Below are 22747 nucleotides of genomic sequence, written 5' to 3'. Positions count from 1 at the left end.
CCGGCGCGTCACCCTTCGGATAGTGATTTGAACGCACAAACAAAACGGAGCTATTTGGATATAACTATGGATTATTTGGAACCAAAACAACATTGGGTGGTGAAGTAGAAGTCCCGGGAGTGCATTCTGACGAAGAACAGCAAAGGTAATCCAATTTTTCTTATAGTAAATCTGAGTTTGGTGAGTGCCAAACTTGGTGGGTGTCAAAATAGCTAGCCATGATGGCCGGGCTATCTCCTCAGAATATTGCAAAATGTGCTTTCACCGAAAAGCTATTTTAAAATCTGACACCGCGATTGCATAAAGGAGTTCTGTATCTATAATTCTTAAAATAATTGTTATGTTTTTTTGTGAACATTAATAGTGAGTAATTTAGTAAATTCACCGGAAGTTTTCGGTTGGTATGCTAGTTCTGAACAAAACATGCTAATGTAAAAAGCTGGTTTTGATATAAATATGAACTTGATTGAACAAAACATGCATGTATTGTATAACATAATGTCCTAGGAGTGTCATCTGATGAAGATCATCAAAGGTTAGTGCTGCATTTAGCTGTGGTTTTGGTTTTTGTGACATATATGCTAGCTTGAAAAATGGGTGTGTGATTATTTCTGGCTGGGTACTCTCCTGACATAATCTAATGTTTTGCTTTCGTTGTAAAGCCTTTTTGAAATCGCACAATGTGGTTAGATAAAGGAGAGTCTTGTCTTTAAAATGGTGTAAAATAGTCATATGTTTGAAAAAGTGACGTTTTTGCATTTTTGAGGTATTTGTAATTCGCGCCACTCTATACCATTGGATATTGGTGAGGCGTTCCGCTAGCGGAACGTCTGTCCCTAACAATGAGTCGATAAGACGTTGGAAACAGCAGCGTGAGGAATTGACTCAGTGCAAAAAGACAACTAAAGCTTACTGCAAATTTTTTTTTTTTGTTACAAGCCGTGTTTCGTTAAAGCCTACTTATTTTTTGTTACAAGCCGTGTTTCGTTAAAGCCTATTTATTTTTGTTACAAGCCGTGTTTCGTTAAAGCCTGTGTAAAGTTCATTTGTTTCAATGTACCGGTAGGCACCTGCGGCTTATAGACATGTGCGGCTTATTTATGTTCAAAATAATATATATTTTTAAATTCAGTGGGTGCGGCTTATATTCAGGTGCGCTTAATAGTCCGGAAATGACGGTACTTTAATTTAAAAAAAAATACTTAACACTTATTTTTCTTAAAACTGCATTGTTGGTTAAGGGCTTGTAAGTAAGCATTTTACTGTAAGGTCTACACCTGTTGTGTGACAAATAACATTTGAAAAGATGGACATTGGGTCGTTCCATATGACTTCAATCACTTTCTGACTCTACCCCTTTTGATTTGAACGAACTTTCCATATATGTTTGCCCATGGTAGAAGTGGTCAGAAAGTGACTTTTTGGACCTAAACGCCAAAATATTCAGGAGATAGAGGTGCTCAAGATTGACCCATGTTGCATACCTTACCCCTTCATGAGACATCTATCTTCATCACTGGAAAATATAAACAGTTAAGCTTTCAAATTACTTTGTCAAATTAGAAAAAAAGTTTAACACAACATTTTATTTTTTGTTTGTTCAAAGTCAATTATCTAAAAACCTAAACTCAGATGTTTTTCATGATCATATATGTTGTAGAAAAGACCCTATTTTACATAATCTGAGGTGTTTGTCTTCTGCCCACCATCGGTTGAGACACAGCACACTCTTGAATACAGGGTGGGTATCATGTTTTTTGCTGATAAATGTACTAAAATGTGAATACAATTAAAAATGTCTACTTTCAAATAGTACCATAAAGATGGTTGGGGGTCCACACATCACAGAATGCTGACTTAAAGCTGCAATATGTAACTTACATGGAAATGTGAGTTATAGATTTTTTTTTTAACATTTAGATGTGTCAGTCTCATTGAAAGCAAGTCTGAGAAGCAGTAGATCTGTTATATTTCCGCAAATGTTATGCTTCCTGTTTATTAAAATGTAGTTTTTGCATCTTTTACTTTCGGTTTTGTACACCAGCTTCAAACAATTGAAAATACAATATTTTTGGTTAAGGAAAAGATATTTCACAGCAGTTTAGATGGTACAATGATTCTCTACACCAGGGGTATTGAACTCTTACCCTATGCGGTCCAGAGCCTGCTGGTTTTCTGTTCTACCTGATAGTTAATTGCACACACCTGGTGTCTCGGGTCTAAATCAGTCCCTGATTAAAGGGAAACAATGAAAAAATGCAATGGAACTGGCTTGAGGTCCAGAGTAGAGTTTGAAGGCTCTACACTATACTTGCTTGTTTTGTCACATATACTGACTATTTGAACTTGAGCAACCAGGAAATGGTGGAGGGATTTCTGCATAGTGCATCTTTAAGTGGGAAAACCCATCGTTATAAATTAAACTGTCAATCCTCCATAAGAAAGTTATTGAAATCCTAGCAATCTATACTGAACAAATGTATAAAATGCAACATACAACAATTTCAAAGATTTTACTGAATTACAGTTCATATAAGGAAATCAGTCAATTGAAATAAATAAATTAGGCCCTAATCTATCAACATGATATGCATCTGTTGGTCACAGATACCGTTTCTTTTTGTTTTTTAAAGGTAGGGGCGTAGATCAGAAAATTGGTCAGTATGTGCTGTTACCACCATTTGCCTCATACAGTGCAACACATCTCCTTCGCATAGAGTTGATCTGGCTGTTGATTGTGGCCTGTGGAATGTTGCCCCAATCCTTTTCAATGGCTGTGCAAAAGTTGTTGGATATTGGCGGGAACTGGAACACGCTGTCATACATGTTGATCCACAGCATCCCAAACATGCTCAATGGGTGACATGTCTGGAGTATGCAAGCGATGGAAGAACTGGGACATTTTCAGTTTCCAGGAATTGTGTACAGATCCTTGCGACATGGGGCCGTGTATTATCATGCTGAAACATGAGGTGATGGCAGCGGATGAATGGCATGACAATGGGCCTCAGGATCTTGTCACGGTATCGCTGTGCATTCAAACTGCCATCGATAAAATACAATTGGTTTGTTGTCCATAGCTTATGCCTGCCAATACCATAACCCCACTGCCACCATGGGACACTCTGTTCACAACATTGACATCAACAAACCGCTTGCCCATACGACCCTATAAACGTGGTCTCTGGTTGTGAGGCCGGTTGGACATACTGCCAAATTCTCTAAAACCCATGTTGGAGGCAGCTTATGGTAGAGAAATGAAACATCAAATTCTCTGGCAAAAGCTCGGGTGGACATTCCTGCAGTCAGCATGCCAATTGCACGCTCCTTCAAAACTTGAGACATCTATGGCATTGTGTTGTGTGACAAAACTGCACATTTTAGAGTGGCCTTTTATTGTCCCCGGCACAAGGTGCACCTGTGTAATGATCGTTCTGTTTAATCAGCTTCTTAATATACCACACCTGTCAGGTGTATGGATTATCTTGGCAAAGGAGAAATGCTCACTAACAGGGATGTAAACAAATTTGTGCACAAAATTTAAGAGAAATAAGCTTTTTGTGCTTATGGAAACTTTCAGGGATCTTTTATATCAGCTCATGAAACATGGGACCAACACTTTACATGTTGCATTTATATTTTTGTACAGTTTAGGTAATACAATAGACATTCGCATTCAATTGGACATTTGACAGTGGATGGACCAGCGGCCATGTTTCTGATAGTAATTGGAAATTAAATGTTCAATTCAATTTATATTTAAATGGTGTACCAGCTAAAACGCAGTTGTCTGAAGAGAGAGGTCCATTCTATGAATTATATTTATATGATTGAAATGACACCCACCCTGTATTCTAGAGCATGCTGTGTCTCAACCGATGACGGGCACAACACAAACCTTTTTTTAGATAATTGACGTTAACGGTAAAGAAAAATGATCCAAACAATTTTTTTTTTTTTAAATCCCAAGAAATTTGAGAATATTTTGATAACCCTGTTTATAAACTTTAAATAAAGAGCATCTCTATCGCCTGAATGTTTTGGCATTCAGGTCCAAAAAGTCACTTTCTGATCATTTCTACCTTAGGCCAAAAGGTATGGAAGGTTTTGATTAAATCAAAAGGGGTGAGTCAGAAAGTGATTGAAATCATATGGAATGACCTCATGATTTGATTAATTATCCTACTGAAATGACCCTAAAGTGAAAAGGTGGTGATGCATCATCATGATGATCCACTACATTGGTCAGAGCAGACTGTGATCAGGTCAGAGGTCATGACCTTTAGTCTCTGAGACACTAATGCTGTCTTCATAACCAAGTGGGAAGGTGAAATTTACCACATACAACTGGGAAAAATCCACTTGAACGCCCCTCCAACTCGTAATTACTAGTGGGAAACTAATTTATCATCCGAGCTTCTTCTTCTCCCACATGCTGACCTCTGACATCAACTACTTAGGAAATGACCTCGATTGCAGCGTTTTAGGCAGTTAAATGTAAAACATTATTTCTAAAAAGCAATCTACTAATATGGTTTTTGAACACTATAATGAACACTATAATTTGTTTATAAGCATCACAGCTGTACTTTTAGTTTATGGTTGACGGGACTTGTTGACAATTGGCGTTTCTCAACGAGTTCAAAGCACTTGAATGCATCCAACTGGTAATTACGACGTCACAGCTGGTAATTACCACCGTCCCGCTTGGTTATGAACGCAGCAATCACAACGGCTCCTATCGACCTGATTAGATTGGTCAAAATATCAGTTAGTGGAAAATATATCAGAATTGGGCAGCCTATCTCAATGTATCACATTCTCTAAAATGAAGACAACCTGGCCTTGGCTTGAGAGACTAGCTATCTGAATGAGCCTTGCTTCTGTCCTTAACCTCTCTCACACGTTATAATCTTTCCCTTGTTGAGGATACATTCACAATAACTTTCGCCACATATTGTTTAACATGTTAATGCTGCATAATGTGGTGTTATGCATTTTCACTATTCTGTCGGAATATCTGAAGTATCCATACATTAGTAGACCTACTCACGTAAAGTGCATTGTGCGGATATTTTACCCAAATTATGTTGAATAAGAGTTATCTGTTGGAAATGTATGTTTATCTGGCTACTGGGTACTCTTGACCATGTACATTCACAAAAAAACGGCCCAAAATATTCGCATAAGAAATGCTTCTGTTCAAGATAAACTAAAAGCCATCAATGTTGTTCACTCTCGAATTGCAAGTTATGCAAGTGTCTACTCTAGCGATGGGTCGTTCGCGAAAGAACGGATCTTTTTGGTGAATCACATAAAGAGCCGTTCATTTGGCTCCCTGATTTGCATACTGTTACTGTTTTTTGTGTTGTTTAAAAACAATTATTTGCAAATAAATCTAAATCATTCTCTGAATATGGTGATTCCTCACAGCAGAAACAATAAATAGTAGAGAGAGCACGTCATTCTGGTCCACGTTCATTTTTGCAGTGCATAGAAAATTCTTAATTCCCCTTTTTTTTGCAGGCAATATAATACTTTGGCCAGCTAAAAAAGTATTTGAACATGCACATCACGATCTGACATAATCGTACCCTACTTTTGGGGTTTTAAATGAGAGCTTTGCAGTTTTTCATGGTTCGAGGTCGAATTTCAAGCATTTTGAATGAAGAGCTGTTTTCAAGCATTTTGAATTGAAGACCATCAAAACACAAACAATTAGATTAGAAAATACCAACCTTTCACTTGAGTCTCGTAATCCCCAATAATCTCCTTGTCCTTCTTGAATCTCGTATGAGATGACATTATTCTTTAGGGATAGATGATGGAAACCTATACGCCTCGCGACACCACAAAGTATCCTAGCCTACAAATCTCTTCGGCAAAGACCGTCAAATGCGTGAAGCAGGGAGGGCTACATGCGTTTCAGAGATTTCCAGGGTCTCAAAATGCACTTGAGGTTGCCCAGCGATCAAGGCGACGTTGAACTGGTTAAAAGTGCAAAACAGATCTGGACAACTCCCCTCTTTCCTCAACATAACATTTTTGAATCTCTCAACAACAACAAAATATGAAGAATCCGCATTTACTACATTTGGTCAATTATATGTTTCGATATAAACACTGCCTTGCAGTGGGGTGCATGAGCAAGAATTGCATCGTGCGATTTTTCCATACGCCTTTCCAGCCACCCTTTTTCTTGCGAGGTCTCTGTCTGCTGCAGCAAGAGTTGGATGCGAAAGTGGTCTCAGACTCCTCCCACACACCCCTCCCCTCACACACACACTCCCACGCTTACACACATGCAAAGGGTCGTTACAGTACAGTGGTTATGCACGTGGTGACATAGCAATTTAGAAGTGTTGCTGATATATGGTGACAGATCTTTAAAATGATGAGATTGAAAGAGGCACATCATAGCACAGACACTGGTGACCTGGAAATGATGGCACAAAATACCTACATTTGCAGGCTGCTTTATAGACCTCAATGCAGCCCTCTGAATACAACCCTCATAACAGAAGACCTAGCTATACTGTTGTAGGCTAATTATAATATCAACATTGTTTTAATGTTGGATAATATTTGTGTGTTTCATAATTCAACAGCCTTGGCAGTCATAACATAACAAACATTGTCAATGACACAGAATTCATGTTATTATTATTGCTATGACTAAACGGAAAGATTGAAGGTTTTTCTTGTCTCTCTGCTGGAAGGTATTATTCAGCAAGCCAAGCATGAGCCTTCAGGGAGAGTCATTGTGGCTGTATGACTCACATTTCTTCATAGCCTTCATTCTAAAGACAGAGTTTGAAGATTAGATTTACCAGTAATGCAAGATTACTTTGCACTCTCCCAATTCTGTGTCATGAGGTGTTCTTTTTTTGACCGTTGCTGATTGTCAAAACCTCGTGCACAGGATCAAATGTGGATACATGTGTACAGACATGTTTAACATATTTGTATTGTCTGAAGGTTTGTGTCTACTGATAATATGTGGAGTTTGCTAGAATTGTATTCCTGCATGATATAACATTTTACTCCAGGTAAAGGTATTCACAGTAGGCGGCAGGTAGCCTAGCGGTTAGAGCGTTGGGCCAGTAACTGAAAGGTTGCTGGTTAGAATCGCTGAGCTGCCAAGGCTCTGTCGATGTGCCCTTAAGCAAAGCACTTAACCCTATAATCGCTCCTTGTAAGTCGCTCTGGATAAGAGTGTCTGCTAAATGACAATATTTTTTTATTTTTTTAAGTCTTATTTTTAATATCATCCAAAATAAACAGTAGTGCACTGAAGGGTTTCACAGCAAAAGAAAGGAGCAAAATCAGAATGCTACGTTGACAGTGGCACTGTATACTATATGAACTCATATGGTTCCAGAGTGGTATTTTTAGAAGAGCATTCTTTCAGACACTTGGAACCCGATATTGGCCTGTGGCAGCCATCAACTGAACTTTGAACTTAGCCAAGATGCAAGATGTATCACCATGCATTTGCAAATACCATTTTTGTGACTCTTGAAGGAGAATCTTCTCTTTTCAAAACCGGGGGTAGCCCCAAACTCTTCTAACTCGACTCTGATCCCAAAGGCATTGCAGTGAAGGAGCCTGGGAAACGATAGCATCATCGCTGTTCTTGAGGCCCAACAAGGCTCCATTGTCTATTTCCCATTCAGTGGCTGCATCCAAAAGGCAACCTATTCCCTATTTTGTGCACTACAGTACCTTTAACCATGACCCATAGGACTCTGGTCAAACATAGTGCACTATTGGGATTAGGGTGCCATTTGGGACGCATTCTGAGTAATTTATTCATTCATGGGCCTCTTTAGGAGCAATGCTGGTCAACCTCTACTGTAATAAGTGTTTTAAGACCAGTGATGTAAAGTACTTAAGTAAAAATACTTTAATTCACTACTTAAGTTGTTTTTTAGGGGGTATCTGTACTTTTCTTTACTATTTGTATTTTTAGCAACTTTTACTTTTACTTCCCTACATTCCAAAAGAAAATAATGTGCTTTTTACTCCATACATTTTCCTTGACACCCAAAAGTATCCCTGTGGCTCAGTTGGTAGAGCATGGTGTTTGCAACGCCAGGGTTGTGGGTTTGATTCCCACGGGGGGCCAGTACAAAAACAAAATGCATGAAATGAAAGTATTCACTAGTATAAGTCACTCTGGATAAGAGCATCTGCTAAATGACTAAAATGTAAATGTTAACCAATTCAAACACTTATCAAGAGAACATCCCTGGTCATCACTACTGCCTTTGATCTGGCAGACTCACTAAATGTAAATTGTGTTGGAGTGTGCCCCTGGGTGTTTGTCAATAAAAAATATTTTAAAAATTGTGCTGGTTTGTTTAATATAAGAAAGTTGAAATGATTTATACTTTTACTTTTACTTTTGATACTTAAGTACATATTAGCTATTCCATTTGCATTTGATAATTAAGTATATTTAAAACAAAATACTTTTAGACTTTTACTTAAGTAGTATTTTACTGGGTGACTTTCACTTTTACTTGAGTCATTTTCTATTAAGGTATCTTTACTTTTACATTAGGTATGACTCTCCACCAATGAGCTTTGAGAGGGAGGTGAGATTTTTTTTAAAATTATAATTATATATATATTTGTTTTTGTATTTTCTATTTTTTACATTTAATAACCTTTATTTAACTAAGCAAGTCAGTTAAGAACAAATTGTTATTTACAATGACGGCCTACACCGGCCAAACCCGGACGATGCTGGGCCAGTTGTGTGCCGCCCTATGGGACTCCCAATTACGCCCGGTTGTGATACAGCCTGGATTTAGGGAACAAGGGAAAGGGAAAGGGAAAGGGGAGTACCTAGTCAGTTGTCCAACTGAATGTATTCAACTGAAATGTGTCTTCCACATTTAACACAACAACCCCTCTGGATCAGAGAGGTGCGGGGGGCTGCCAACATCCACGTCTTCAGCGCCCGGGGAACAGTGGATTAACTGCCTTGCTCAGGAGCAGACAACAACAAGGACAGGTGAAGCAAGGATTTGACAGCTAGTAATTTTTTCAAACACAGCCAGGCTCTGGTAATATGACAACCTTTGACCCCTGAGATGGGCCATTAGTGGAGGAGAGACACCCAGGCCTTTAATGACTGACCCTGAACTGACCCCTGGGAAAGTAACACAGTGATAGATTAGACAACTGAAACACTGCCAGATAATGAATATAGATCACTTTAGGTCAAAAAACTATGACAATGTCAATGTTTCTTCAAGACACATTACTGTAATTTGTCTCCTCTCCTTTCAGTATGGGGTGGAATCTGTCACGTTTACATTGACTTTACTGTAGCACTGATTTGATGCTGATCTAGCCACAGTATTATTGAGATTGTAGTCAATAACTTTTCAAACAAGATTTTGTAGTGATAACTTTATTACTTGGATTTCCTCGTAGGAAATATTAAGCTTAGGACACAATGAAAACAATGATAAAACAGCAGATTGACGAACATTTGCTGGGCGTATACATTTTACTAGGTGTATAGTAACCTCCTCTTGCTGGGCTATGTTCAGAGTTGAATACCGTGTGCACAATGCACATTACACCAAACACACTACGTTGAACAGCGACGGTTCACTGCAGACACAGACACATGTGCTACTCTTATGAGTCCACCCCTTCCATGACTGCACATAACCCCATTGAGTGACAGTAGCATTCTTTTTCACTGACAGTGTTATCTCAGAATCTCCACAGGGCCTCTTAGCAAAGTGTAATAATATGCCTCAGTGGCAACCAGCCTCAAAGTCAACTCGGTTACATTTTAAATAGCTCTCCCTATTGTATTAGTGCTTCATTGACTCGACTGTTTGAAGATGTTCCAAAAATAAGAAGTTCTAAAAATATAACATTTTATAATCCCAGTGTACTTTTTGCAATGTCAGCTTTTGCTGTGATTGCGCCAAAGAACAAAGGAATTGGGTGTTGTCTTGTGGCAATAGTAGACTCTATTATATCATCGTATTATTACATGTCTAAGTCCCTGCCTTGTTATAGGTTTAGGCTATGTATGAATCCCTTACTTCCCTCTACATACAGTAGTCTTTAACATACACATGTTTTTCATCCTCGTATGTAATTGATTTCCTGATATTGATCTGGGGAAATTATTGATGTGTATAAAAAGCAAGTCATTTCACAGTGCCCTACTGTATGTCAGTGCTGTACGTGCCTACATATGGCCAGCCATTATCAGTCAGCCCTCTGCTGAGGGGAGAATACACTCACAGAATATGCTTTATGTGGGAACTTCTGCATGACAGAAGCATGACAGAAGCACACATGACAGAGCACACATGGCAGTGGCAGAACATACCACAGTACATACCACAGTACACACCACAGTACACTCAGCAGAATGCAGAACCTCAGCCAAGGAGTCTAAAGAGGATTTCGCCCACTCTATGTAAATAATGTTGGTTTTCACATATTCAAACTCATTTATATGTGTGTTTGAGTTGAGTAGATGTGTCCATGTTTATACTGCTGAGTAGTTAGCAGGATTAGGCCTATATGTAAACAGATATAAATTTGTCACAAACCTGCAAGTGTATTAGGGATGTGAAACTACAGATGTAAATTAATTTGATCACTATTTTGTTTCTTGGAATGTTCCTGCATTGCAGGAAATGCAAACTTGTATTCAAGGTTGAAAAAGGCTTCTAACGATTGTCATTTCCACTTTAAAATTCCAGGCTTGATTTGTCCTTAAGAAAAATGTATTAACCCCTACACAAAAATGTCCATTAATTATTTCACATTTCATGTTGTTGCAGGATCATTTTCCTGCTGTAGCAAACTGGCTCAAATTAAGATTCTACACCTGTAGGTACGTTTCTATGGTGAATAGCTGTTGTGGTAAAACTTTCAGGGGAAATTCATTATTGCGTAATTTAAACAGTGCGAGTTCCATTTTGTGTGGGATGTCAGTTTAATCAACATGCATGTGACCCAAATAAACGCCTGTGGTTGGTGTGGTGTTCAATGCCAGCTTAATCATCAACAAGGTGTGAATGAAATAAACATCCATTTGTCAAACAGACAGGAAATAACTGACAGGAAATAACTCTGTTCTCAAGACAGTGGAAATCCTTGCTGCAAAGATGAATTGCTGAAAATGAGGGTGGGGGAAAAAAAGGTAAACAGTCGAGTAGAGAATGAGGCATGTCTTTACAAGAACTCTACAACAGTAAAAAGAGTCCATTTACTTAGGTTTTCTCATTCTAATGGAATGCTCTTACTCTGATGACCGAATGAGACTATGTACTATATGTAGCCTATTCAACAGAATACGTCAACAGAGGAGAGATGTTTCCGATTGGGTAGTTTCATTATCAGGAACAAGCTCAATAGAAAGACCAAAGGCTAATAATTATAGGACTAACTGGGATTTCATAAAGAAAATGATTGAGAAACACTCATAGAGGACTTTGAATTCCCTTTTTTCCACACACTGAAGTGTGGAGATGCTTAATTCAAGGAACTCTTCTGTTAGGAAGAACTGCAGAGAAGGACCAAAGCCTTCTTAAAAAATATTCAAATATACAAAAAAAAAATGTTATTGAGAAACTCTTCTCGAGATTTTAATTTCAGTTCCCTTTTTGTCATGCAGAAAACTTATTGGCAGAGCTCCAGTGTCTGTTCTGTGACAGAGAGAATCTAACATGACACACACCTGTCCCAAACCACACCCATTTCCAACCCACACCTCTGAACTACTGTAGGGCAGCCACTTGACAATAAAGCCAACAGCTCCAGAGGAACTCATTTCACTGTCAAGCTCTCTCTTTAACGGGTAAAATGTTATGGACTATATTTTTACTGCTCAATGGTCTGCTCGCTCTCGTCATTCTTTACTCTTCCCGTTCAAGGTAAATGTTCTTCGTATTTCCGTTTCATTTGGATTGTAAAACAAGACATTGTAAATCAATGACGTTATTTGAGTTTAAAAAGGATAGCGTACAATATTTCAAGGATGAAGTCAATGTCGTTTGCTATAATTTAGTTTCTCTCTCTGATATTGAACATTGTGGTGAAAAGATGAACCAATGTCTCACATATTGTTTACTTCATAATTTACAAAGAAATATACTTTCTATACAGAAATCAATTAATGAAAAAAATGTCAGGGTAAAAAATGCCTTACTGAACATACAACATCGCTGAACGTGCAGGCTAGACCATTAACCTGGATTATCCAATTCTTCATATAACCTTTCCCTAGACCATTCAAACCATTCAAACGCAGACCATTTCTTATAAGGCACACATTGGTTATGCCCTATTTCCTATTTCCAAGGTGTATTACTAGCCTACTGTATGTCTGTATACATCAGCTCACACGGTTGACTGCTTTAGGGCATGTCCTTATGCCAACTGTAGCGCAACAACCAGTTGGTTTAGTGTGGGAGATGAAGTGATTTAACTCCTTCTATTGAACAGTGTTAATCTTGGTTGACAACTGTCTGTCTGTCTGCTGTCTATCTGTCTGTTTCTACCAGACAGAAAAATGAACCACCGTTAGACAAAGGCTTCATTCCGTGGCTGGGTCATGCCCTGGAGTTTGGAAAAGATGCTGCAAAGTTTCTAACACGGATGAAACAAAAACATGGTGACATTTTTACGGTAGGAGTTCTCTATGCATTTTTGTGTACAAGCCAGTTTGCTAAAGCAGAAAAATATCCCTGCAGCAACAGGAAATGTAAATTATGTGAATTATAATTCATGGACATTTTTGTAGGGGTAGATAGATTTTTCCAAAGGGAAACAAACACAAGTCCAAAATTTCAAAGTGGAAATTACAAGCCTTTTTAAACCTCAAATACACTACAAGTTAAAACAATTCTGCATCGCAAGAAAGTTTGTCTGCAACAGGGTGATCAAATTAAGATCAATCAATCAAATGTATTTATAAAGCCCTTCTTACATCAACTGATGTCACAAAGTGCTGTACAGAAACCCAGCCTAAAACCCCAAACAGCAAACAATGCAGGTGTAGAAGCACGGTGGCTAGGAAAAACTCACTAGAAAGGCCAGAACCTAGGAAGAAACCTAGAGAGGAACCAGGCTATGAGGGGTGGCCAGTCCTCTTCTGGCTGTGCCGGGTGGAGACTATAACAGAACAAGGCCAAGATGTTCAAACTTTCATAGATGGCCAGCAGGGTCAAATAATAATAATCACAGTGGTTGTCGAGGGTGCAACAGGTCAGCACCTCAGGAGTAAATGTCAGTTGGCTTTTCATAGCCAATCATTCAGAGTATCTCTACCGCTCCTGCTGTCTCTAGAGAGTTGAAAACAGCAGGTCTGGGACAGGTAGCACATCTGGTGAAAAGGTCAGGGTTCCATAGCCACAGGCAGAACAGTTGAAAATGGAGCAGCAGCACGACCAGGTGAACTGGGGACAGCAAGGAGTCATCAGGCCAGGTAGTCCTGAGGCATGGTCCTAGGGCTCAGGTCCTTCGATAGAGAGAGAGAAATAAAGAAAGAAAGAAAGAAAGAAAGAAAGAAAGAAAGAAAGAAAGAAAGAAAGAAAGAAAGAAAGAAAGAAAGAAAGAAAGAAAGAAAGAAAGAAAGAAAGAAAGAAAGAAAGAAAGAGAGAATTAGAGAGAGCATACTTAAATTCACACAGGACACCGGATAAGACAGGAGAAATACTCCAGATATAACAGACTGACCCTAGCCCACCGACACATAAACCACTGCAGCATAAATACTGGAGGCTGAGACAGGAGGGGTCAGGAGACACTGTGGCCCCATCCGACGATACCCTGGACAGGGCCAAACAGGCAGGATATAACCCCAACCACTTTCCCAAAGCACAACCCCCACACCACTAGAAGGATATCTTCAACCACCAACTTACCATCCTGAGACAAGGCCGAGTATAGCCCACAAAGATCTCCTTCACGGCACAACCCAAGGGGGGGGCACCAACCCGGACAGGAAGATCACGTTAGTGACTCAACCCACTCAAGTGACGCACCCCTCCTAGGGGCGGCATGGAAGAGCACCAGTAAGCCAGTGACTCAGCCCCCATAATAGGGTTAGAGGCAGAGAATCCCAGTGGAGAGAGGGGAACCGGCCAGGCAGAGACAGCAAGGGCGGTTCATTGCTCCAGTGCCTTTCCGTCACCTTCACACTCCTGGGCCAGACTACACTCAATCATATGACCTACTGAAGAGATGAGTCTTCAATAAAGACTTAAAGGTTGAGACCAAGTCTGCGTCTCTCACATGGGTAGGCAGCCCATTCCATAAAAATGGAGCTCTATAGGAGAAAGCCCTGCCTCCAGCTGTTTGCTTAGAAATTCTAGGAACAGTAAGGAGGCCTGCGTCTTATGACCGTAGCGTACGTGTAGGTATGTACGGCAGGACCAAATCGGATAGGTAGGAGCAAGCCCATGTAATGCTTTGTAGGTTAGCAGTAGAACCTTGAAATCAGCCCTTGCCTTAACAGGAAGCCAGTGTAGAGAGGCTAGCACTGGAGTAATATGATCAATTTCTTTAGTTCTAAGTCAAGATTCTAGCAGCCGATCGTATACTGTATCTGTACCCGAGTACCTCATCAATCTTCAACACATTCTTTATGTCTTTGTGACTGTGACAGAAAGGGTTGCTGTGAACCTGGATAGGTTATTTTTCAAAAGCTTCTTTTGTCTCTGTAGAGTAGTGCTATGTGCATCTCCTACTCACTATTCATTTCGCTTTCTCAAACAACCTCAAACACTTGCAATGTGTAATGTGACTACGACAGACGTGTACAGACATGGCCGTGGCTTTAACGTTTCAAGTAATGTCTCCCAGGTGCGTGTTTGTGGTGGTTACATCACTGTGCTGCTGGATCCTAACTCCTATGACACGCTCCTCGATGACAAAGTCTCTCTGGACTTCAGTCGCTACGCCCAGGTCCTGATGCAAAGGATCTTCAGCCTGAGACTACCCAATCACAACCCAGACACAGAGAGGGCCTGGATGGAACAGTAGGTGTTCTAGACCTGTATCCACATGACCTCGCGCCTGACCTCACACACATCCACACCTGTCCACACACACACCATCTTAATCCAATTCCGCTGCATCTACCTGTCCTTGTCAAGGACCATACCGTTTCTATTCTACTATTTTCTATTACTGTATATGGTATTGTAATGAGACCTAATTTTCCACCAGAATAGATTACATGCAAATTCATTTCATTCCCTGAGGTAACATGTTGTGGCAATAATTCGACCTCTCCATAAAATCCCTGTCCAGGCACTTCCAGGGCCCTAGCCTGGCCAGATTAAGCAGCACCATGCACCTCCACCTCCAGACACAGCTACGGGATGAGGAGAGGAGCTGTAGTCCAGCAGACTGGAGGCAGAATGGTCTCTTCAGCCTCTGTTACAGCTTGCTCTTCAGGTAAGAGCCAGAACCCAGAACCAAATTCTGTCTGGACTGGACAGCTACTGTTCGTGTGTTTAACAGTCATCCTGCTCTTCAGGTTCCATCAGACATTTCTCTGGGTCACTGGCCCGGGGGTTGATTTAGGCACAAATGACAGTATCACACCTGGAGCAAATTGCATAACTCTTACACAAGAGGGAAGACGTACTCTTACTCTAGAGTTAATGCTTCTTTCTGTCCTCGTAGGGCTGGGTATCTCACACTGTTCGGTGCAGAGAACAGCAACGACGTCACCGCACTCGCTACTGTCTACAAAGAGTTCCGCACGTTTGATGGTCTTCTCGCAAAACTGGCACGTTCAACCCTCAAGCAAGGTACATATACACGTTTACCGAGTTTCATCTAATGCACGTGGTCGTACATCACTTATATCAATACAGAATGGATCTATTCATACAATATGTTTCTGTCTCTCTGTACCTGTTTCTCTGTGTTCATGTGCATGTCTCTGTGTGTGCCTGTGTCTCGGTGTACCTGTCACTCTGGTGCTATCTAGAACCCATTTAGTTCCAGGTAGAAGCCACTCCAGCTTCCAGCTACCTGGAACCAAAAAGGGTTCTAACTAGAATAAAAAATGGTTCTCCTATGGGGACAGCTGAAGAAGCCTTTTGGAACCCTTTTTTTCTAAGAGTGTACCTGTCTCTCTCTGGGTGATCTTGCCTCTCTAACCTGTCTCTCTCTCTATGTTGCTAGAGGAGAAGAGGGCAGCAGGTCTGTCCCAGGAGAGACTGTGGGAGCTGCTGTCCCCAGCGTGGCTGAGCAGAGGAAAGGGGTCAGAGAGTAGGTCTTGGCAGCAGAGTTACCTCAGCCATCTACAGACGGAAGGAGTGGACACGGAGATGCAGAGAAGAGCCATGCTGCTTCAGCTCTGGGCCACCCAGGTGAGTGGGAAAGACAAGAACACACACTCACATGCACAGATACAGGAGCATGTAAGAGCATGCAAGAGCATACACATGCACGCACGCACGCACACACACACACACACACACACACACACACACACACACACACACACACACACACACACACACACACACACACACACACACACACACACACACAAAATTACGGAGAACCAAGGTCAATGCTTTCACAGTGTTCTGCCACACCTGGATGTCACTCTCATACCTTCTCTTCCTGTGTCCTCTTTGAGACCTGTGGCCCTGGCATGAATAAGTTCACAGGATTCTTCTCTCTCAGTGACTCATGACTTCCTTGTTGGCACAGTTGACTCGGTATGTCATTATGTGAGAAGTAATGATTGTTAGGAATGTGACATGAGTTTCTATGAATGCGTTTTCATGGCACCTGGGCTTGTTTGGAGTTCTGTGTAAACTGATCTGGGACAATGGGTCCACACATTCCAGAAGATAACAGAAGAGTTGGCGGGTCGCCCAAACCAACCTGTCTAATTTCAGAATTAGATCAAACGTTAGGCCTACAGTTCACAAACTGTAGGACGATTTAGAAGGAAGTGGTATGCTATCAAATACATGAAACACATCGTTTCCATGTGTTTGATGCCATTCCATTGCTCCGGTCCGGCCATTTCATGAGCCGTCCTCCCCTTAGCAGCCTCCACTGATTTAGATGTATCATCTGTAATAGACATCAATGAATATTGATGTCAAAATCCAATATAGATCACAGCAATTAAGTATTATCTAACTCTATATTTATGAGCTCCAGAGGCGGTTTAATAGCAGGCTCGTTGTGGCCTCCTATCTCAAACCAATCTCAGCAAATTGTTATGAATGAGCTGCTGTTGCACTGTGTGGCCAGATGGGGGAGCTAGTGTAATGTCTGTCTGTCTGGTACCTGCCTTCACCATCAGCCTCAGAAAAGAATAGAGCCACAGGTGTCATCTGTACCAGGCCTTCTCTGCTCTCTCTCTGGGACTTTGGCTGCTACTTTCAGCCTGGAGCACTGGAGGCCTAGTCGGCCCACTCAGACCAGGGGAGTGGGTAGAGAGTCCTTCGCCAAGACGGAGCCTCTCCCTCTGGGGACCTTGGCTCACCTGCCAGGCTGAGATAGGAGAGGACAGCTAGTCCCTTAGCATCACTGTTCCCTGCTTATTAATGTCTTTTCTGGAACAGAGACTCACTGTTCCAGTCACAGACAATCAGACAGAGCCAATCACCACTGAAACATATTAAAACTGAGGAGTATAAGGAAGTGCCACGGAGAATATCTTCTGGTTGTTGTCTCTGTCACCACCATTCGTACAGAGGTACTGTAGGATTCCTCAGTAACAATACAATACTGAGTGAATCAGAGATGTCACTGAAGTCAAACATGCCAAATGCAATTTTTACATCGCAGATGTTTAGTTCCGTGCTGTCTACACACAACATACTCTCATACAACAGACACAATCGCTAGATACTGCAAGAAAGTTATGAGAGCTTTATGTTTCTGGCTCTGTGTGTGTTGTTGGGGATTGGGGTGGAGGTCAGTTCCACAGTTCAGTGAATCTCTGAACCAGCCTGTCAGTGAGGCTCCAGTCCAATGTCAATATGCCTATGATGGACCCCAGGGAGCCTGTGTCACATTCAGTCCATCACACACCTGACTGCGGCTCTGCTTTCAACACAACTACACCAGTACACAGTGTATGAATACACACTCAGAGGAGTGGAGGAGGAGGTAAAGATCCTTACTGTGTACACGTCTAACAGTGAATTCAATGGCAATTCAAAGTGTCTCAATCTGATGAAAACACTATACGGTGTTGGTAGGAACGTGCAGCATTTGAAATGACTATTTCCACTGCAACACTTCGACTGTAACCCCTACAGCAAACTGGGACAACAAGAGATGAAGCCTCACACAGTTTGTGTAGCCTAGTGTCTGTCGTAACGGATCTGTGACGGGACAGGCCAGTGAGTCAATCAGAGAACCATTGGACCTGGTCTTCATCTTGCATTAACCCTGGTTGTCAGTGGATCGGTGAAGACCTAGCCTGCGAAGGGGGGTGAGGAGAGAAGCTCCCTGAGCCCACAGCAATTACTGGCTGACAGGTTCAGACAGACGTCTCAGCCCTGTCTACACAGCCCTGACAGCTGGCTCTGATGGCTACTCAGATCACTACAGTACAGTACAGCAATATCATGATGCAGGGCGGGATATTAAAAAATTTAAAAATAGAGAAAATAAAAGTAAAGTGAGACTGAAAGAAAGACATAAAAGAGAGATTTAGATGTATCTAAACCCGCTTCCATTTTCCCCCAGGAGGCTTCTTGTAGCGTGATCACACTGTACAGTACCTGTTGTGGATTTGTCTATAACTGCAAGGTATCTACCTCGTCATGCTCGGTAATGCGTTCACTGTCTTTGACGGACTGAGAGTGAGCATTGTGTTGGATTTGTCTTACGGTAGAGCTATAACTTACACTACATACTCTGTAACTGCGAAACCATTTCTGGACTGACTGTGGGTCTATGTTGTGTTGTCCCATTCCAGGGTAACGCTGGGCCTGCTGCCTTCTGGCTTCTGAGTTTCCTGCTCACGCACCCCGAGGCCATGAGAGCTGTGAGGAAGGAGATCAGAGGCCTGCGTCTACAGGAGGACGGCGCTCTACAGCGACACCCTCTGGACACACTGGAGCACCACAGCACACCTGTGTTTGGTAAGAGCCCAAGCAACCTCCTCTATTATTCACTCACACTCTCTTCCACCTCAGGGAATCTCAGGGTTCTCAGGGCTCTCAGGGCTCTCAGGGTTCTGCCTGTCCAGCCAAGACATGCAGTGAAATATTGCAGTGAAATATTGAACTGAAGCTCGTCTGAACTGTGTGGAATAACAAAGTGAAAAAAGGAAAGATTCAGAGAGCTAAATGAGTAAAGATTGATAAATATTGTTTTTTTTAGCTGTGGTTGAATAAGGTTCAAGTTTGCTTGCCACAGGGTGATATTAGAACCTATTATTGTGATCCATTGCATTCCAGAAGGACATACCTATGGTTTGAAATCAAATCATACGTTTTTTGGCACATGCGCCGAATACAACAGGCGTAGACCTGACAGTGAAATGCTTACTTACAAGCCTTTAACCAACAATGCAGTTTTAACAAAAAAGGAAAAAAAAAAAGAAAAATATCAAATAATTATAGAGCAGCAGTAAAATAACAATAGCGAGGCAATATACAGGGGGTACCGGTGCAGAGTCAATGTGCAGGGGCACTGGTTAGTCGAGGTATTTGAGGTAATATGTACATGTAGGTAGAGTTATTAAGGTGACTATGAATAGATAATAACAGAGAGTAGCTGCAGTGTAAAAGAGGGGGGGGTACTGCAAATAGTCTGGGTAGCCATTTGATTAGATGTTCAGGGGACTTATGGCTTGGGGGTAGAAGCTGTTCAGAAGCCTCTTGGACCAAGACTTGGTGCTCTGGTACCGCTTGCCATGCTGTAGCAGAGAGAACAGTCTATGACTAGGGTGGCTGGAGTCTTTGACAAATCTTAGGGCCTTGCTCTGACACCGCCTGGTATAGAGGTCCTGGATGGCAGGAAGCTTGGCCTCAGTGATGTACTGGACCGTACGCACTACCCTCTGTAGTGCCTTGTGGTCGGAGGCCAAGCAATTGCCATACCAGGCAGTGATGCAACCCGTCAGGATGCTCTCGATGGTGGGGCTGAAGAACCTTTTGAGGATCTGAGGACCCATGCCAAATCTTTTCAGTCTCCTGAGGGGTAATAGGTTTGTCGTGCCCTCTTTACGACTGTCTAGGTGTGCTTGGACCATGTTAGTTTGTTGGTGATGTGGACGCCAAGGAATTTGAAGCTCTCAACCTTCTCCACTACAGCCCTGACGATTCGAATGGGGGCGTGCTCGGCCCTCCTTTTCCTGTAGTCCACAATAATCATCTTTGCCTTGATCACGTTGAGGGATAGGTTGTTGTCCTTGCACCACACGGTCAGGTCTCTGACCTCCTCCCTTATAGGCTTTCTCGTCGTTGTCGGTGATCAGGCCTACCACTGTTGTGTCATCGGCAAACTTAATGATGGTGTTGGAGTCGTGCCTGGCCGTGCAGTCATGAGTGAACAGGAATTACAGCATGGGACTGAGCAGGCACCCCTGAGGGGCCCCCGTATTGAGGATCAGCGTGGAGGATATGTTGTTACCTACCCTTACCACCTGGGGGCGGCCTGTCAGGAAGTCCAGGATCCAGTTGCAGAGGGAGGTGTTTAGTCTCAGGGTCCTTAGCTTAGTGATGAGCTTTGAGGGCAGTATGGTGTTGAACGCTGAGCAACGAATAGCATTCTCACATAGGTTTTCCTTTTGTCCAGGTGTGAAAGGGCAGTGTGGAGTGCAGTAGAGATTGCGCCATCTGTGGATCTGTTGGGGTGGTATGCAAATTGGAGTGGGTCTAGGTTTTCTGGGAAAATGGTGTTAATTTGAGCCATGACCAGCCTTTCAAAGCACTTCATGGCTACAGACGTGAATGCTATGGGCCGGTAGTTGTTTATGCAGGTTACCTTAGTGTTCTTGGGCACAGGGACTATGGTGGTCTGCTTGAAACATGTTGGTATTACAGACTCAGGCAGGGAGAGGTTAAAAATGTCAGTGAAGACAATTGCCAGTTGGTCAGCATATGCTCGAAGTACACGTCCTGGTAATCCGTCTGGCCCTGCGACCTTGTGGATGTTGACCTGTTGTCAACCATTGGAGTTGGCTTTACAACACAAACAGATCTGGGACAAGGGTAATGATTATGATTATTGAAGGTGAATGATTATTCACAGGGTTATTCACGTGCACCCGGCAGCCCACCCCTCTGACATCATACTTATTGCCCCTCCCTCCAATCACAGACAGTGTTCTGAGTGAGACACTGCGTCTGACCGCTGCTGCCCTCATCACCAGAGAGGTGGTCCAGGACAAGACCCTTCGTCTGGCCAGTGGACAGGCGTACCACCTCAGACAGGGGGACCGGGTGTGTATCTTCCCCTTCCTCAGCCCTCAGATGGACCCCCAGATACACCACAATCCACAGGTAATACAACACAATACTGTTACCTGACAAAGACCCCGTTGGTGTTGAAATATTGTCTGAATAAACAGAACACCGGCCAGTGTACAGATTTATTTTGGTTTCAGATTACTGTTCAGTCTAATCCAGCACCTAGGACAAAGGCTTTTACGAATGTGTGCCTACAAGCCATAGACTGTTCTCTCTGCTTCCGCACAGGAAGTCTGACACCAACAGGCTCCTGAACAGCTTCTATCCCAAGCCATAAGATTGCTAATTAGCTAACAAAATGGCCACACAATTGACCATTGTATTTTTATTTGTGAACTGTCTCTATGCACACTCACAGGACTATACACACTCATGCACACTGACACTCCAACACAAACATAACATGCACACACATTTATACTGACTCTACACACACACGCACACTCGCATACATTCATAATTTAGGATGCTGCTGCTCTGTTTATTATATATCATGATGCCTAGTCACCTGACCCCTATACATATCTACCTCTATCACTCCAGTATCCCTGCACATTGTCAATATGGTATTGGAACTGACTCTGTAACTGACCCTGTTTATGGCTTACTTACTTTCTCCTGTTATTCTTATTTATTTATTTATTTTTTATCGTGTGATTTTGTTCTACTTTGCTATTTTTTGTGCTACACTAACCACGTTTCCATCCAAAGTTTTGATGCGAGCAAACACATAAAAAAATCAAGACGGCTGTGATAGAAACAGGAAGTTACGGTACAATTTTATATATGCGGACAGGTATAGAGGTCCTGGATGGCAGGAAGCCATTTGTTATGTTACAGCCTTATTCAGAAATGGATTCAATAGTTTTTCCCTCAACAATCTACACAAAATACCCCACAATGACAAAGCAAAAACAAGTTTTGCAAAAAAAAACTGGAATATTACATTTACATAAGTATTCAGACCCTATACTCATTACTTTGTTGAAGCACCTTTGGCAGAGATTACAGCCTCAAGTCTTCTTGTGTATGATGCTACAAGCTTGGCACTGCTTTATTTGGGGAGTTTCTCCCATTCTTCTCTGCAGATCCTCTCAAGCTCTGTCAGGTTGGATGGGGAGCGTCGCTGCACAGCTAATTTCAGGCCTATCCAGAGATGTTCATTTCCGGGCTCTGGCTGGGCCATTCAAGGACATTTAGAGACTCGTCAAAAAGCCACACCTGTGTTGTCTTGGCTGTGTACTTAGGGTTGTTGTCCTGTTGGAAGATGAACCTTCGCCCCA

General features: G+C 42.0%; 2 protein-coding genes across 4 annotated transcripts in view; one reads left to right on the top strand and one right to left on the bottom strand.

Annotated features, from left to right (window-relative positions):
• The window catches only part of LOC106565341 (SLIT-ROBO Rho GTPase-activating protein 3), a 76694-nt gene extending 70468 nt beyond the window's left edge, over window positions 1-6226 (bottom strand). For all 3 annotated transcript variants that reach the window (XR_006758029.1, XM_014132336.2, XM_014132337.2), the window contains exon 1: window positions 5739-6226. Coding sequence is in view for 2 of the 3 variants with exons in the window: in XM_014132336.2 (XP_013987811.1) it covers window positions 5739-5805 (67 nt within the window). In the remaining variant the exon portion in view is untranslated. The remainder of the gene's footprint in view (window positions 1-5738) is intronic.
• Window positions 6227-11693: 5467 nt separating this feature from the next.
• The window catches only part of ptgis (prostaglandin I2 (prostacyclin) synthase), a 15857-nt gene continuing 4803 nt past the window's right edge, over window positions 11694-22747 (top strand). Inside the window, exons 1-8 of the mRNA XM_014132335.2 lie at window positions 11694-11924; window positions 12555-12678; window positions 14857-15032; window positions 15307-15453; window positions 15685-15812; window positions 16192-16379; window positions 18965-19130; window positions 21316-21497. Of these exons, the coding sequence (XP_013987810.1) occupies window positions 11854-11924; window positions 12555-12678; window positions 14857-15032; window positions 15307-15453; window positions 15685-15812; window positions 16192-16379; window positions 18965-19130; window positions 21316-21497 (1182 nt within the window). The 5' untranslated portion in view covers window positions 11694-11853. The remainder of the gene's footprint in view (window positions 11925-12554; window positions 12679-14856; window positions 15033-15306; window positions 15454-15684; window positions 15813-16191; window positions 16380-18964; window positions 19131-21315; window positions 21498-22747) is intronic.

Source organism: Salmo salar, chromosome ssa12, assembly GCF_905237065.1.
Source record: "Salmo salar chromosome ssa12, Ssal_v3.1, whole genome shotgun sequence".
Lineage (NCBI taxonomy): Eukaryota > Metazoa > Chordata > Actinopteri > Salmoniformes > Salmonidae > Salmo > Salmo salar.
The sequence above is the reverse complement of the archived record's forward strand: the minus strand, read 5'-3'. Positions and strand labels throughout refer to the sequence as shown.